Here is a 16,843-nt window from a genome sequence, read left to right on the forward strand (position 1 = left end):
CTCTCTCTCTCTCTCTCTCTCTCTCTCGCACAAGGCTTGCCCACCACCACCTAGGGGGAAGAAAGCAATTGCTGTTTTCGGGATTTCCCACTTGCCTTTTCAAGGACCGTCATTGGCACGTCCGTCTGCTGGGGGCTAACATCGCCTTCTTCCTGGAGCTCCACGGGAACTAGCGTCTCACCAGGGGGCAGTGCGGACAGTGTGGCAACGTTGGCACCTATCTGGCAGCCCTGCAACCAACCAACCACAATCCAAAATGTACTCGCAGCGTACAGCGGCACGTGTCAAAGAGCTGCCGATAATGATTCACAAATATAAGACAGAATACTCTCTGGTAGACGCTTGTAGACAGCGTATTATTCTATCCACATTTTTTTGTTATGGCAACCAGCAATACTAAGTTACGTGGACACTAAAATGAGGGAAAGGTTGGCTTATATGAAACAATGATGTGGCTGGTTCAGAAATATACCGTGCCTGGCGGCCGCTGTTCTTGATTAAAACAGAAGCGGCTTTTGATATAAGAGGCTACTTTCTGGGCTTAAATTCATGACTTAACCGGCCGTGAAGGTGGATTTCAGAAGCGTGTTAACCGGCCTACAGAAAGAAAAAAAAGTGCACCAACATGCTCAAAACTAAGCCGAAATTCTGTTTGGCAAGTTTTGGTAGCTCGTTTCTATGCTTGCTGGCCGAATGAGCCACTTTTTGGCTTTTGAGTTGTGACATCTTGCAAAAACTAAAGAACAAAAAAATAAGCTGTGTGTGTTAGTGCAAGTGCAGAAGGGGGGAGGGCAACAAGAAAAAAGAATGCCTGCTTTAGCTGTTAAGGTGGTTTATAACGGCTCCCTAAAAAAGTTTACAAGCAACTACGTACCGTACAAGTCGGAATATAGGTTGTCGAGCCAAGATATAGGTCGACTCCCTTACCTTGCAGCTGGGAAATGGGAAAAACATCAAGCCAATGACCAGTATATAGGTCGAGGGGTGACTTTTCTGCAAACTTGTTAGTGAAAAATCCCGACCTACATTCCGACTTATACGGTACCCGCTGTCAAGACAGTGCATGGCACGTTTATTCCCTGCTTGCCCTGAAGTTTGTGCGAACATTTCCTGTTGCTCCGACGTAGAGCAAGATACATACCCGTACTTTCGAATCCCTCGTCCACTCCAGCCTTCAGTCGAGCAGACTCGTGGAAGCAAGTTTTGGATTCATAAACTAATATTCACTCAAAGCCGACTCCAACAAAGGAGTTGCTCCGAGGCATCGTCTGTGCTCCTTGAAGCAGCCCTCCAGTACTATTTTCAAGATGGCTGCGAACGGTTTTCTTGGTTCGAGCCGGCTCTGCTCACTCGCATTTTTTGCATAGTTCGGGGAACATGTATTCAGAGTTGACAAGGCATTTCATGAAAGTTCAGAAGATTTCCGTGCCATGATCAATGTGCCGTGTCAGCGCGTGAGGGATCGGCTGAATCCCCTTGAGCACATCAGCGAGGGCGAATTCCTGTCACGGTACTGCTTTGCCAAAGCGACTGTGCTGGAGCCCCTTAAGGGGCTGAATAACAAAGTAATAACTCTTTTGCTACTGCGCCTATCAAAATCGATCAATTTGATCGATACTTTGGGAGCGCCTTTTCATAGAGTTCCAGGCGTTGCTCGAACAAGTAAAGCTGTTCGGGGTTAGATCAGAAAATGGCCTTTCAAAATCAGTTTTGCTTTCATTTTTGCGACGGAAACGTGATTTTTGACATGCTTTTGAATCACCTGGGTGCGGAAAAGGGGCGTGGTCATCGCGCGTCACTGCTACCAATGAAGAATGCGTGCAACTCGTAATTACTCTGCACCAGCGTTTGTTTTTTGCTATCAGGGCGTGAATGGTGAACCAGCAAACTATTTTCAATTGTCAGGTTCGCGCTCTGACAGTAATAATCCCAGAAATCGGCTGACAATGTCAAGCAGTGCCTGGTTGCAAAGCTACTTTATGATTTTAGGCAGTTTTATTGCCTTTGCGCACGTTGTTCTAAGTTTTGTGGTAGTTCTACTTACCCCAGGACCATTCGCGAACAGTTTAAAACAGTTTCAGTTTCGTTTCTGCATCGCGAAATTCATACTTAGCGCTACTACGCAGTTACCCAACTTCAAGGCTACCTGCCATGGCGCCTGGAGCGTCCGCAACTGATCCTCGAACAAAGCACGCCGCTCCTGATTTCCCCCCACCCTAACCCGATTTCTGCTATAAGAACTCCAGATCCAAGTAAAAAGATCACACCCAGTCGCCAGATATCTGTTCCGCCGAGGACAGCGCTTCAAACCGGCCTTACACTGCCAGCTGTTCGCCTCCCAGTTTCGTTTCCATGCGTGGGTATATCCGGGTGTCTAATGTTGCTGCTTAGTTGAACTGTCTATTCGGACGGAGTCTCCAATAAGTTTTTGTATTGTTTCATCTGAAAACTGTTAGGTGGCGCTGCAATAGTGAAGGCTCGTTGTGCTGATCTTTTTCATCGTGCAACTGCTACTCCGCCAAAGATTGCAGGGCACGATTCTAGTGCATCGCACCTCATTTCTGCGAGCAAGGCTACAATTGCGAGTAAGATGATAATGAAGCTCAGCTTTATGTTTTCAGAGATAGCTGACCGTGAACGTCAACAAGCATCAACTACGGCGTTGTTTTCAACTTCATGCATGGTTTTTTGCGCATCGCGTGTTTGTCCCAAATATTGTGCTCGCTGTAAATGCAAAGTCAGTCATTGACAAGATGTTTTTACGTTATTTGGGGCCAATTGGTGGCTCTGATAATGTCAAACCACCAGATTTATTCCAGGGAACCACCAGAAATGGCACATTTTGAATTGGAGGTTGGGCTTCACCGCATGACACGTGCACCGTGCGTGCTAACATTTTTTTTTTATATCTGACAAACTGTTCCGCGCAAGTGGACATTTTTTGTAGGGCGTGTTTTTGAAATGTTTCCATACAAAATCTATATTCTAATTTTTTTTCTACTACCGGTGGTTTGATATACACAACTCCTTTTTTATCATTTTTTTTTGACAACTTGAAAAAATTTTGATTGATATTTTTTTCACAACTGATATATAAAAACATTTTAAAAACTTGTGTTATTGGAAAGGCCGTTAAATAATCTGCATTTTGTGTTCCTGTAATTAATGCCTAACCATTTTTTTAGCAGGAAAAAAATGTTTTCTTGGATCCCTAAAAATTGGTCCATTTTCCGGCGGTAGCGAAAGAGTTAAGATAACTTAACAGTAAGTAAATAAAGCGTTATACAGCTATATTTTGTAGGCGTAGTTTCGGTTTTTTTAATACAAATTCACAATAATCTTGCATCCAGATGCATTTCGCTCTTCCTCCAAAAATGCAACCTCGAGGGTTGCTCGAAAATGGAGGATTTCCGTGGAGGATCGTTATCACCATATTTACGAAATACATTGTGACCTTGAGTGGAGGTGTTGACGTAACCGCCGCTTGACTGAGTGGAGGAAACTTATGAAGTGGAAAAGTGGCACAGAATATGGGGGACGGCCTTCCTGCCGCACCCAGTGGCATCCTGTTGTTATCACGGCGCACCACACAGGTAACATGCCTCGAAACACAGGCTGCTTTTTTGAAAGCATTTCACCCTCGAATCACCAGTCCACCTGAGAATGTTTGGCATTTCCTTTTCGTTATTGGGCACTCAGTAAGGATTGCTTCGAGTGCAGCAGCACTTATCTGCTGCCTGGTAGAAAAAAAAAAAAAAAATCCTTGCAAATACAAAATTAGAATTTCCAGTACGCAAGTTGTTATTGTATTGCGGTTGCCAACGGCTTCTTCAGACTGCCTGACAATTTTCAGACAAATTTGTTGAGGCTGTCTAATGGCACATCAGTGCTCTTTTGACCCGGCTTTCCAGACTACTTAGACACTTCTGCCCAACGTTACTAGAATAAACTCAGTTTGAAAGCTCCGCCGGAGAGGCGGGCCGCGTGGCGGTCGCGAGAACTAGCGGCGCTGCAGTCAAGTCTTGCGCTACTCCGTCGCGTCGTCTGCTTCGGCGGCGGGAGGCCGCTGGAGCCGACCGCGGCGGGCCGCCGCGCAGACGTACCGCGGCAGCTTTCTAATACTGCTGTTGCTAGGCTTAAACATCTATCATCTTTCCAGTCAACTAGCTTAAACGCCTTCGTCCTTCTAGTACCGCATCACATTTGTGCACTGCTTAAGTGGAAATGCGTTCGGTGGCCTGTATGCACTTACCTGCACGCGCAGCTCATTGGGACGGTCGGCCTATATTTTAACTGTCTACATTGCGTTTAACTTCATGTACGCTAGCTTCTAAGCCAATTACCCTTCTCACCGTAGTTTTTATAACTACTGCGCCGTCTTACCTCGACCAAAACGACCCAACGATTTTGTGAAAGCAGTGCCTTTATAAGTGCTTTTATCTCCACGCGCCAATAGGGCATTTTTTTCTGAATCTCGTCGGTGCAAGGTCCCGTTAACCAGCTTCCGATGTAGAGTTCCTATGCTCAACTTTTATTGGCGGTGAGCGCGAACACGGGCGGCGCTGCGAAGCGCGCCTCCGTGACGTCGGCTTAGGGATTCTCGCATTTGTCGTCTGCTTCACTCAGGCTCGCTCTCCCTGCTGTTTAGCGCTCGGTCGACGTCTGATGCTTGTCCGCACCAGAATTTGCGCGTGCGTAACTTTTTGTCATAATAATGTGCTTAAAATCGTAAACACTAGCTCAAGATGTGTGTTAAAGTATTCTCTTCGATACTGCTACGGATGAAACATTGCCGGCGTCGCCCCATTCCTTGCGAAGCCGGTCCTGTGCGGAGCTCGAAGATTCGGAGCTAGGCGTCAGCTTCTGTATTAAGCAATCTTCCGAACAAAAAGAATAGCCAGGTGTTAGTAATCGACAACAGCGAAAATACAAGACCGAAACGAATTGTAGGCCTTCAGGGCTGTCGGCCTCGACCGAAGGCATTATAGTATACGAGTCCCGGTAATCATATGATATAAGGTAAAACAGTTTTTGCAACCTTGCCGAACTCTCGAAAATATTATATCACGCCTCTTTACGTTGTCATGGCATGAAAGTATAGGCCGACATGCAGTATGGACAGCGAAAACTGTAGGCTCAGTTCCAAATAACCCACCGTGCGCATAGGCTGGTTTTATACCAGGCTTGTAACCACTATGGAGGTTAATTGAGCGAAACCAGCCACGTCTACGGTAAAGCTGAAGTAACAATATGTTTGTTCAGACCTGGAGGGGTATTTAGGTACATTTCCCGCAGCTATATCTTCCCAATATTCGGATATGCGTTATAGGAAAACTGCACTCAAGAGGAGGAGGAGTGAGAGGAGGAGCAGAAAACTTCATTGAACAAGGAAATCGAGCTGGTTAGTGGGCCGGGTCCTCAGTCCAGGACAAGAGAGTAAGAGTAATTTTCGTCAATTCATAGAACGCCATCCTGAGTAGAATATCATTTGTTCTTTGCGCCTGGAATGGTTCAAAACCAATAAAAGAGCTGCTTGCATTTCATCAGTTTCGATTCTTGTAATATATGCACGTATACTATTTATTGCGTTAGTTGGCGAGTATATCATGCCTTCAACACCGTAATGATGTTATCATTGTTCGGGTTCAAAGTCATATCTTTATGGTAACAATGGTTACGATAGAAATTCGGAGCAAGCCGCCTTCGAGTACTCTGGACAACGTTGTCTGGGGCGCGATCGCGGTGGTGTAGCAGAAACGTTCTCATTGTATTTGCATGTGAATAAACAAGGCATGCTGCGGATATGCACCTTCTTGCACGCAGCCGTAACGAAAGCCAATTTGTGAAGAAGTGAATGTATGCCATACAACCTGAAGAAAATATCCACACTATCTTTGTGGCCTCCCAACCACCCCCAAACCTCCTAATAAGACGTTTGTGACGGTGCAGAAAAATTAATGCGTTGAGCAAAAAAAAAAAAAAAAAAAAAAAAAACATTCATCTGATACAAGTCAACAACAACGAAAGAAATAGAAGACAGCCGTTTTGTTTCCTGCTGTGCGATGCGCGCGTAGGGGCCCGCTGCTTGGTACGCAGCATTAGACTGTTGAGTCTTTATAAGAGCATCTCAAATACACTGCAGGGAAGCCTACGAATTTTGAATGCTTATCGGTGAGCTCTGAGCGCTGATCCTCACGAATAAGCTAGAAAGGACGAGTTACACACGATCTTCTGACCGATGATCTGAAGAAAGTTGTCGTCTATCTCCTCGTGTGTTGCAAAGTTGTGGGAGATACAGCTTGAAATTATTTAGATGTGTCAGAAGCCGGCAATAATAACTGAAGTACTAGAACTACAGTTTTAATGCACTAAAGCAAGAAAGCGGGCGATTTCTAGCACAGACACTGCTGCCCCTCACAAGCGGAGTGTAGCAGACGACAGCGGCGCGGGTCCCTAAGCTGACGTCAGAGCCAGGGGGCGCCACTCAAACATCTCACCGCCAATATTCTGCCGGGCCGGTCCCACCTCATCTCGCCTTTGTGCACTCTGTAGTGCATACGAGCATTAGATCACCAAAGATGAAAGTTCGCTTTACAGTTCTTATGCTCAGTTCATCTGTGATAAGCGCACTCGAATTTTGTGAGTTCCCATTAAAGCTTGAATCCGCAATTTAAAGGTGCTCATGGTACGCCTGAATTAAGAAGAATCTTTGACCGCCATTTTGATGTCTTGACTCTTGAACTCAAGAAACCTGTTCAGCTGGTCATACAAGACGCCTCTCCGAAAGGCGAATCAGGCTCCAATGAAGAATTTTTTTGAAAAGGCTGAATTGTGCATAACATGACGCAAGGATGCACAAAAAAATCACTGTTTGAGGGCCTCAAGAACACTGTATTTGCAGGACTCCTTATATCCATGCACGGTGTCAGCACCTTTTGATGGGTATGTGGCGACGGGAAGCTGCCGAATTCGCTCACGCTCAAGATGTCTCAATACTACATTGAAACACTTTTTGGTTGCGTAAAAAGGAAAGGGCGGCTAAAACAACAGCCCTACTGCCTGTCAATTTACAGCTGCCCGCAAGCGTCTTTTTATTAGAACAGAAGTTGCATCATCAGATACTGGAAACCCCTCTCGCGATATTGTGTCTGATCTCTGCCCCTAAGCTGACGTGAGCCTCGTTGAGTCGCCAACAGCTTTTGCTTCGTTAAGAAGATCATCGCTGTTGCAGGTACCTAATGATGATAACTATAACACCCAGGGGGTCGACTTCCACACAAGCCTTTCGCTTGTTCTCTGTGCAGTAGTGCTATATACAGCAGTATTTGGGGCATGCAAAGTATATGGAGGCACATCCCCCAATGAATACTGCACTACACTGATGTTCACTGAGCTTCCAGAAGTCGTCTCTGCGAAGACAAACGTGGTCTCGTGGCACCATCGAAATACCTCTTGAAATTGCGCCCCGTCGTGGAAAAGGGGTTTAGTGTTTACAGGTTTAATGCAAGGGTTAATGTTCTACACGTTTAAAGCAGCCGTTATATGCAAATAGTGAGCGCCAATAGTGGAGGTGTTGACAGTATTGTTTGAACAAATATTACTTGCTGAGTTGGAGCCTCATCTGTTGAACTGCGATGCATTTGACAATCACAGTTAAGTTTTGTCGAAGAAGATTGCCAACGTGTATTCAATAATCAGGTTCAGCCCATTCCGACTGAAATCAACCGGAAAAACTTGCACGCACAACGGTGTATGAACACAGCAGACAGTCTATTATTTCGTAAAATCTGCAAACGACAGATAAGAGCCAGAATTGAAGGAAGCTGGCTAGCTAGCATGCCTTCGTATTTTTTGCGGTTTTTAAGTGCGTGCGTTTTGGATAAGTCGCCTCATAGCCTACGTTATGATAAATCAGGCAGTTTTTTTTAATTGGTTACTCTTTTATCGTGTGTACCTTTTTTCTTTTGAAATTGTGTAAACCGTGGGGTGAATAAAATTTGTGTACCATTTGTTGCTTCCTCCGTGTGCCTCTCTTCTGGAACGTTTCGAGCAAATATGCCTTACACCGTGAGTGGCTGAATGTGTATTCACTCATATGTAATCGCGTACGGCACATATGTAATTCTGTAAACAGCTGCTTTGGGAGGCAGTAATCTGTTGTTTTAGCCACCCTTTTCTTTGTACGCAACCAAAACATTTTCTATGTGGCATTGAGTCGTCTTGAGCGTGAGCGATTTCGGCAGCTTCCCGTCGCCACAAACACATCAAAAGGTGCTGACACCGTGCATCCATATAAGTTGTCCTGCAAATACAGTGTTCTTGAGGCCCTCAAACACTGGTTTTTCTTGTGCATCCTTGTGTCATGTTAGGCACAATTCAGCCTTTTTTTTTTTTAAAAAGTCCTCATTGAAGACTGATTCGCCTTTCGGAGAGGTGTCTTGTATGACCAGCTGAACGGATTTCTTGAGTTCAAGACATCAAAATGGCGGTCAAAGATCCTTGTGAATTCAGGCGTACCATGAGCACCTTTAAATTGCGGATTCAAGCTTTAATGTGAACTCACAAAATTCGAGTGCGTTTGTCACAGATGAACTGAGCGTAAGAACTGTAAACCGAACTTTCATCTTTGGTGATTTAAAGGGGCACTGACACAAAAATTTAGCATCTTGTTTTTTTCGTTGCGATAAGTAGCTAGTGACCTACTTATAACCTGTAGAAACCTCATTTGCTTCAGCGTGCGACGGTTGTTTAATTAGAGGGATTTTAAATGCGGCCAGTCGCAGTTTCGGTTTCAGCGAGTGCCGCGAAACGATGGATTTTGTGGATTTTGTGTGAACAAAGCTGACCACGTGACCGTCGGAGGGATATCACAGAGCAGAGCCGCCGTAGCACTGTCGAATCCGCATCGACGGCAGTTTCTGCGAATGCCCCCACGTACTGATCTCGTGAGGCGCTTAATTAAAAAGCGACCGTGGATGTGACGCAGGCGCTGCGAGTGCAAATGCTACCGCGGCTAAAGAACGACGCGCGACGCTCGAGGCGGTGGGTGGCAAGACGCGCGCTGGGAGCAGCCGGCCGGTCTGCCTACAGGTCCGCCTACAGATGTGTTCGGCTCAGCACTGCGGCGGATATTCGAGTGCCGCTCTCGTAAGCGGTGCAGATGACAATTTTTAATGCAACCCGCCATCGCATCATTAACTCCTTTCTCATTTAAGCCACTATGGTCGGGACTTGGGGACAATTTCGTGCAGCGGTAACAAGCTATCACTCGAGCTACCTGCGCCGGCCTGGGCCACTTCGCGGCCGTGGCCGCCGCCTGCACAGCGACCGTGCGACTAGCTCAGTGGGCTTTTCGTGCCTCCGGCGCGTTTTCGCATCCAATGGTAATAAACAGTAATAGAAACAGAGTGCCTGGAATCGCTGTAGAACTTTGGTCGCGGCCAGCTGCCCGATTAGCTGACGAAATCACGGCGCCTCCGCCGCCAACGATCGGGTCGTTCGTTCTCGAGAGCAGAAGCTCCGCCCTCCGGCCCTCCGATTGGAGCGGCGAGCCGGGCGAGCCCGCGTAAAACGCCGGTAGTGCGGAAGCGGCAAACACAAACTCGTGACGTGTTTGGATGTTGTTTATTTACAATTGCGCGTGGTCCTCTGCTGGCTGCTCGGTTGCGTTTCGCACACTTCAAAATTTATTTTAAATATGTTCTAGGCTGTATTCGCCGCTGATATTTTGCAGATGATGTATATGCGTTCCCACCAATCTATCTCCGACGTTATCTCGCCTTCAAAATTTTGTGTCAGTGCCCCTTTAATGTTCGTATGTACCACAGAGTGCACAAAGGCGAGATGAGGTGGGACCAGCCCAGCGGATATAAAAGTTGAGCATAGGAACTCTACATCGGAAGCTGGTTAACGGGACCTTGCACCGACGAAATTCAGAAAAATGTCCTATTGCCACGTGGAGATAAAAGCACTTATAAAGGCACTACTTTCACAAACTCGTTGATTCGTTTTTGGTCGAGGTAAGACAGCGGAGTAGTAGTAAAAACTACGCTGAAAAGGGTAATTGGATTAGAAACTACCGTACATGAAGTTAAACGCAGGCCGCGGCGGCCGCTTTTCTGATGGAGGCGAAAAGCAAAAACGTCCGTGTGTACGAGATTTCGGCGCACGTTAAAGATCCCCAGGTGGTCAAAATTAATCCGGAGCCCTCCACTACGGCGCGCCTCATCGCCTGCGTGGCGTCGGCGCGTTAAACCCCACAATCAATCAAGTTAAACGGAATGTAGACAGTTAAAATATAGGCCGACCGTCGATTCTTAGCTAGCCAATGAGCTGCGCCTCCAGGTCAGTGCATACAGGCGACCCAACGCATTTCCACTTAAACAGTGCAGAAATGTGATGCGGTAACGTCGACTAGAAGGACGATGGCGTTTAAGCTAGTCGACTGGAAAGGTGATAGATGTTTAAGTTTAGCAATCGCAGTACTAGAAAGCTGCCGCGGTGCGTCTGCGCGGCGGCCCGCCGCAGTCGGCTGCAGCGGCCGCCCGCCGCCGAAGCAGACGACGCGCCGGGAGAAGCGCAAGACTTGACTGCAGCGCCGCTAGTTCTCGCGACCGCCGTTTGGCCCACCCTCCTCCGCTGGCGGGGATGCGGAGCTCCGAAACTGAGCTTATTCTAGTAACGTTGCTTCTGCCCTCACCATCAGGCCCCCAAAAAACAGGTCACGGACTGTGTCCAACAACTACTCCACAATATGGTGACGATGTAAATTATCCTCCATTTCTAACTAATAAGCACTACAAAAGTTTTAAGTCAGATAAACCGCTGCTCCACATGATATCATTCTGTTGCACAAGTGTGGCATCTCTTTAAACTAGTGGCCTGGGGTTTTATGAACTTTGCCCACGATTAAGCAGCATCATTACCATTTCCCCAACTCTGACAAATACAAAACTATTTTCACTATTATTACAATGCCATAGTATGTGGCCTGCTCAGCTTTGGCAAATACGTAACTATTTGCAGTGTTATTACAATGCCATAGTGCGGCCTGTTCAGTCAGCAACACCAATCTAGCCCTTAGTAAATATCTGCAAGGTGTGGTAAAACCCCGGTGTTCTGCACACTACTACCACAGCTTCTTGCTATTGCTGTGCTTGCATCGAGTAGACTGGACACATGCCTTCAAACCCAGAGGGCAAAAGAGGCGCTCATGGTGTGCGTAGCTGTCTGTTTCCGACCCGGCAGCTGTCAAAAGATGTTTGTTCTTTATACCAACCTGTCAAACTCGTAAGCTGTTTCGAGTTGTCAGATGCTATGACAGACTCGCATGTTCCAGAGAAGTCTGACATAGGTAGGCTGTAAATTGCGTACATCATGGTCTTTCTCCTATCTTTGCATCTCTTGCCATTCCTCTGTCCATTCTGCAACTACCGTAACAGACTTAGTTTGCAAGCTGAATCCAGTCAGCACCCCTACAACGAATGCTTCTACCACAAAATAGCTTGTACAATGAAGCATGACATATGGCCTGGCCAGATTCCTATGTTTCCTATGTATTGTGAACGCCACTACCGTGAAGATCACTACAGTTTAACCTCATTATAACAAACATTGATATAATGAATTATCAGCTATAGTGAACTAAATACAAACTTTGGTTGGTCATGCTTTATTTCACACTTATTCTTTTAAATAACGAACCAGAAACAGTGATAGCCGCGCGCGATATCGGATATAACGAAGAAATATTTGACCAAAAGTGTTAAAAGCTACTCGGAAAAAAAAAAAGTCCCGCCGTCTGAAACTGCAGAAGTATACAGGCCCTTTTGTTCAGAGAGACTGTGAAAAACTTAATCCAACTCAGTGCTGTGAGTAGCCACCAGACGATGATCACATCCTTCATCAAATAAACAAGGACGCAGGCCTGTTTAATCAAGTGAACTTTGTTTTGTTGCAATTTCACGTCCTCATGTTCCAGTTCAATGAGGTTGAAATGCAAAAAGGGGAAAGGTAAGGGTTACCTTGTTTATGGTGGATTCGAAGCCAAAAAAAAATGCATTTTTGTATAAAGCATTTTTGCGCGAGCCAGATTTTCAATTTTTTAGATCCGATTTTTACCTCTACTGTTACAACGAATATCGGATATAACGAACGTGTTTCCTGTCCTGATACTACTTCGTTGCAACGAGTTTCGACTGTACAGCGAATTTGCCTGTTTAGCGAAGAAATTCATGTGTTCCCAAACGCTGAATTGTCGTTTGATAACGAATACGCCAAGCCGCACACGTGGTAACGCGCGACTGATAGGTGTGCCGACGAATGTGAGTCATATAGTTCAGCCCCGGAGCTGCAGGAACCGAAAAACATGTACGGTGCTTGTTGCGGCACAGCATCAGTTGTGACGGCGGAGAGTTACATTTCAATGGACGACCAGGTAGGTACTGGTTCGGTCTGACCTGACAAATGGCGACATCATGGGGGCCATCATAGAGAAAAAGGGACACCACAAATGAGCAGGCAAGCAGCAATGAAGAGCTTATAGAGGAGCCAAGCGTTATGACGACCCGCGAAGCGATAGCAGCATTTTACGCGCTGCAGATATACATCTCGTCACTCCCTGACCTCGTGCCGCAGCACGCCGTGAACCTTGACAGCATGAGGTTGCCGGTGGTTACACATTCAGTACGCAAAACTACTGCGCAGAAGAAAATTGCTGACTTTTTTTCGCCTATTGAAGGTTAAATACGATGCTTATTTGCTTTACAGGGGATCAGTAAGTGCACGACACATATAACGAACAATTATCGCGGTCCCACATGCTTCATTACACAGGCGTTTACTATATTTCAAGAATCCAACTAAATTTGAAACGTATGAATATTTCAAGGGCGATGATAAGTTGTGTTATTTAGAAAGCACAAACAATGAACAATGCTGCCTTTTATTTTTGCAATGTTGTGTTTACGTACCAGGTTTTTTGTTATATGCTTTCTTAAAGTGACACTAAATGCTGAATGACCTTTCAAACTGAAAAACCCTAGCTTTCAAAACTGTTTGGCTTTTGTCTGACGGCAAATGATGTGCTGCTTGTTTATAAATGACAAATCCTCGCATTTTTTTTTTTCTTGAAACAGCACACCACTTACCACTGTGAAGAGGGACCACTTACAAGGTCATTCAAGCCAATTCACGGGATTCAAGCAAGAGACGTGCTGCCAGCTAGGGGAAGGAGTAGAAAATGCACGTGCAATTCCTCAGCACAGCAGCCCACTGACGAACAGGTTGTGTAACCAATCGCGCCAGTAATCTCGGAATTTGGCTGCTGGTCATACATTAATAGACACGGACAGTTACAAGGGGGCAATAGCCCCTGTGTTCGCTCGCATAAATCATCTGGCAAGGCTTGCACGACAATGCAGAATGCTGGCTGAAATCAAAACTGAACCAAATAATACCTGCTTAATAGTGTTTAAGAGTTGAAGTGTATGCCTTTCACAAAAATTTGCTGAGCAGAAGTTTCAGCATCCATCTATTTTATATGTACATGAAACAAGTGTTATGACCAGTTATAATAAGTGTATGCCTTTTACAAAAATGTGCCGAGAAGAAGTTTCAGCATACATCTATTTTATATAATATGTACTTGCCTTCCTGTTTTCTTTTTTAAGGAACTCTTTCACAAGCTTCAATAGTGCTGCTTCACCATTCGCGATTTGTGATGTAGCAAGTGCAAGTAAGTATTTGGGGCAGTGATACCTGTCTACTTGTTCTTGGAATTTTCTGCATTAATAACCAACTGATGCTGCTGCTGCTTTGAATGGTATATATGTATTGAAAACATTGTGGTCGACCGATAGAGGCCAACTTCCTCCCTTTAAAAGCCACAGTAGGCTAGCAGGCTACATATAAGAGGCAGTACGATTATTAAAATGCCTGCTTGTGCACAGATGGAATGGGCAACTGTTCTCAATCAAGACAAGTGAACCACCGTGCCTGAACTGAAAACTACACAAGGCACATGAAATGCAAAGAGACAATACAAAGTGGCAGGTATTTTAAACGATAGCGAGATAGATGTCTGTTACATGATCTGGACATGCCTTTATTTGCAGTACGGATTTGCCCCTGCCACCCACCGGTCAACCTCGTATCTTGCGCAAGAGTGTCCGTCATGGTTCGTGGCTTTCAAGACCAGAAATGCTGTCCACAACACCACGCTCTGCTCCAATAAACGTTTATCAAACACAACGAAAAGGTTTTTAACTGTGCATTACCACCTACTATGGGAGCTTCAAAAGCAAATTTTTCTTATACTTCACACAGAAAGAAAAGATAACTAAAATTCTTGTTGCGAAAATGCTGATATTTTGGTGAAACTCTTTGCGAGACCTATTTTTCGCCGGCCGTCGCACCCACAATAACTGCGACATTCGCAGTACTCTGCAGTGCAGCGCAACAATACGGAAGTGTATTAAAGGGACCCTGCAACACTCTTTAAGCAGGGCAACTAAACCTGCACGACGTTTAGATTCCGCTGCCAGGAATACCTCAGTCAAATATTACATGTGCACGTGAAACGGTGAGTGCGCTAATAGCTGTGAAAGACAAGACACGGAAAAACCAACCACGCTCTCTTCAGTTTTCCTCATTATGCACCGCTGGCATGGCTTAAACGACGTCATTGAGGTCATGGCTGTCCTATTGGCTGCCCCTGTTCAACTTTGCGGCTTATTTCTCGCATTTCCTGTGACGATCTACCGTCGTCGGTGCTGTGTACCAAACTCTTCAATGCCTGAGCCTGTACGCACAGTTTTGGCGTTTCTTTTGTGTTTTGAGTGCACGCGGAGTTTGAGTGATGAACTCAATACTCCCCTTTCAACGAGGCCACTCGACAACAAAAGTTTATTGCTTCAAAAACGACCTACCAGCCAAAGCGCGCACTTGACAGCAGGCAGCCATGCCTGCTTTTTTGCGGCACCAGGCCAGAAATAGACCCCTCCACATTGCGGAGAAAAGGAGAAAACTCCCTGGCCTGTGATATATCATAGGCTGCCAAAGGGACCGCGGCGAGCCGCCCCCCTCTCCGGTAGAATGCGCACAGCTTTCGTCGCATTGTGAGCGGTCAAGTTGAGGGGAAACATTTATGTGCAATGTCTCATCGGGCGTAGTTTTGGTGACAGTGAACGAACTTTCATAATTCTTGAGGTAGGAGATTCCTGGGACAACAGACTTTACCCTAAAATACATTCCGAGTAGTTAATGGTAAGTGCTTCAGGGCCCCTTTAACTGCAGCCACTCTTCCATACCCCACCGCTCGACAACGCCATGGTGTACAAGGCATCAATGAAGGCCACCAGCCTATACGAAACGGCAGCAGAGTAAAATGCAACCGGTAAGCTGGCCCACGCTAGCTTTCTTTTGTGGTGCGCTAAAGGCCACACAGCCAGGATAGAAAGAAGTGAGCAAACAACATGCCTGCGCTCGCATGATGAGTGTGCAGCGGTTGAAGGCCAGGTGACAGGAACCACACTTTCGGCACGGCAGGCGTGCCAGGAATGAACGGCGAGACAGGTGGCGGCGGAGGCTGCGGGAGGATACATAGCGGTCGCCACAGATGGGGCACTGGAACGCCCGGCCTTTGCCCGAGGGCGCCGTGCTCCCATCAGCCTGGGCGGTAGTTGTGGCATCGTCGCCTTGTGGCCCGCTCTCTTGGTATTTCGGCGTGACGTACTTCGGGTGCGGGTCGATGGACCATTCACGCAGGAAGTCATCTAGAGTAACGTGAACGCCGCTGTCCAGATTAGCGTCTCCATCGACTACGGACGCCAAATGCACAGTCCTCTGAAATGACGAAGGGCGCGAGGAAAGGGATGGAATCAGAACTCCGTCGACGAACAGGAACAATATCAAACACTGTGATAAAAAGGCGAATCATTTTTGAAATGCAGTGTGGGCTATTTTGCGCTTACATCGCAGTCTAAACTCTAAATAAAACAATTATAAAGAAGAAATTTCATAATTAAAGGCTCTGCCTTGACAAAATAGGATAGGCAAGCGTCGTTTTTTTTTTTTTTTATGCTCGCCTAAAAAGAGCGACGTGCAACAGGTGGTTCGTTCGTGACAAACCTTGCGCGGCGCAATAATCGGCTTGACCCTTGGAGCAGCGGCATTCTTCGTAGCGCCGGTGTTCGGCTTGATCGGAACAGGTATGCTCACCATTTTGTGCACTGGCGTCATCGCGAAGCTATGTGTTAACCAGGTATTATCAGGTACGATTATCAGCGGGTAAGAGTCTCCAACGCACGTGCTGCGGGCGGAACATGTGCGTCGAATTCAGGTAAACTTCGAGATCTAACGGTACACTTCACACGATCTGTTCGCAACAAAGCGGAAGCTACAAGACGGAATAGTATCATGCCGCGGTAGTGCGAACAAAGTATAGATCGGACATTATGAGCCTGGCGCTGCGTGCAAGCACGGTTTGGAAGCGGCGCCGAACGACTTGGCAGACGTATGCTCAACGCGCCGAGATCTCGTAAACTTCATAGCTTCAAAATATGATCACAACTCCGGAGCGCGCGCAAGGTGCCATGCGCGTTCTCCCACTTGAAGCTTGTTAGTACAGATACTTTTTCTGTATATTTTTCATCCGCCCAGATGACGCTGCTAGACGGTCAATTTTTAGACATAAATATAGTCCTTTTTTTTTGCAAGTGTTATAGGTAGTGTAGCTTCCACACGAAACACTTTTGCCCATGCGTCTGCCCCAAATTGTGATGTCTTTTTGTCTCCTTCAATGCTTTCCCGCTTTTTTTTTCTTAGCGTGGGCGTTTGCTATGCC

The 16,843-nt window shown here is 46.3% G+C and overlaps 1 protein-coding gene across 3 annotated transcripts in view; it reads right to left on the bottom strand.

The window, feature by feature from the left end:
* LOC144169631 (zinc finger protein 532-like) overlaps positions 1 to 16,843 on the bottom strand; it is a 54,098-nt gene that overhangs the window by 36,259 nt on the left and 996 nt on the right. For 2 of the 3 annotated variants that reach the window (XM_077698887.1, XM_077698886.1), the window contains exons 5-6: positions 15,478 to 15,843; positions 96 to 230 (exon numbers count right to left, since the gene is read on the bottom strand). In XM_077698887.1, the coding sequence (XP_077555013.1) occupies positions 96 to 230; positions 15,478 to 15,843 (501 nt within the window). Of the gene's footprint in view, positions 1 to 95; positions 231 to 15,477; positions 15,844 to 16,128; positions 16,632 to 16,843 lie in introns of those variants that run through there. The other variant, XM_077698888.1, reaches the window with a different exon arrangement.

This window comes from Haemaphysalis longicornis, unplaced genomic scaffold (genome assembly GCF_048455015.1).
Source record: "Haemaphysalis longicornis isolate Haplotype H1 unplaced genomic scaffold, Haemaphysalis longicornis Haplotype H1 scaffold_2, whole genome shotgun sequence".
Taxonomy (NCBI): domain Eukaryota; kingdom Metazoa; phylum Arthropoda; class Arachnida; order Ixodida; family Ixodidae; genus Haemaphysalis; species Haemaphysalis longicornis.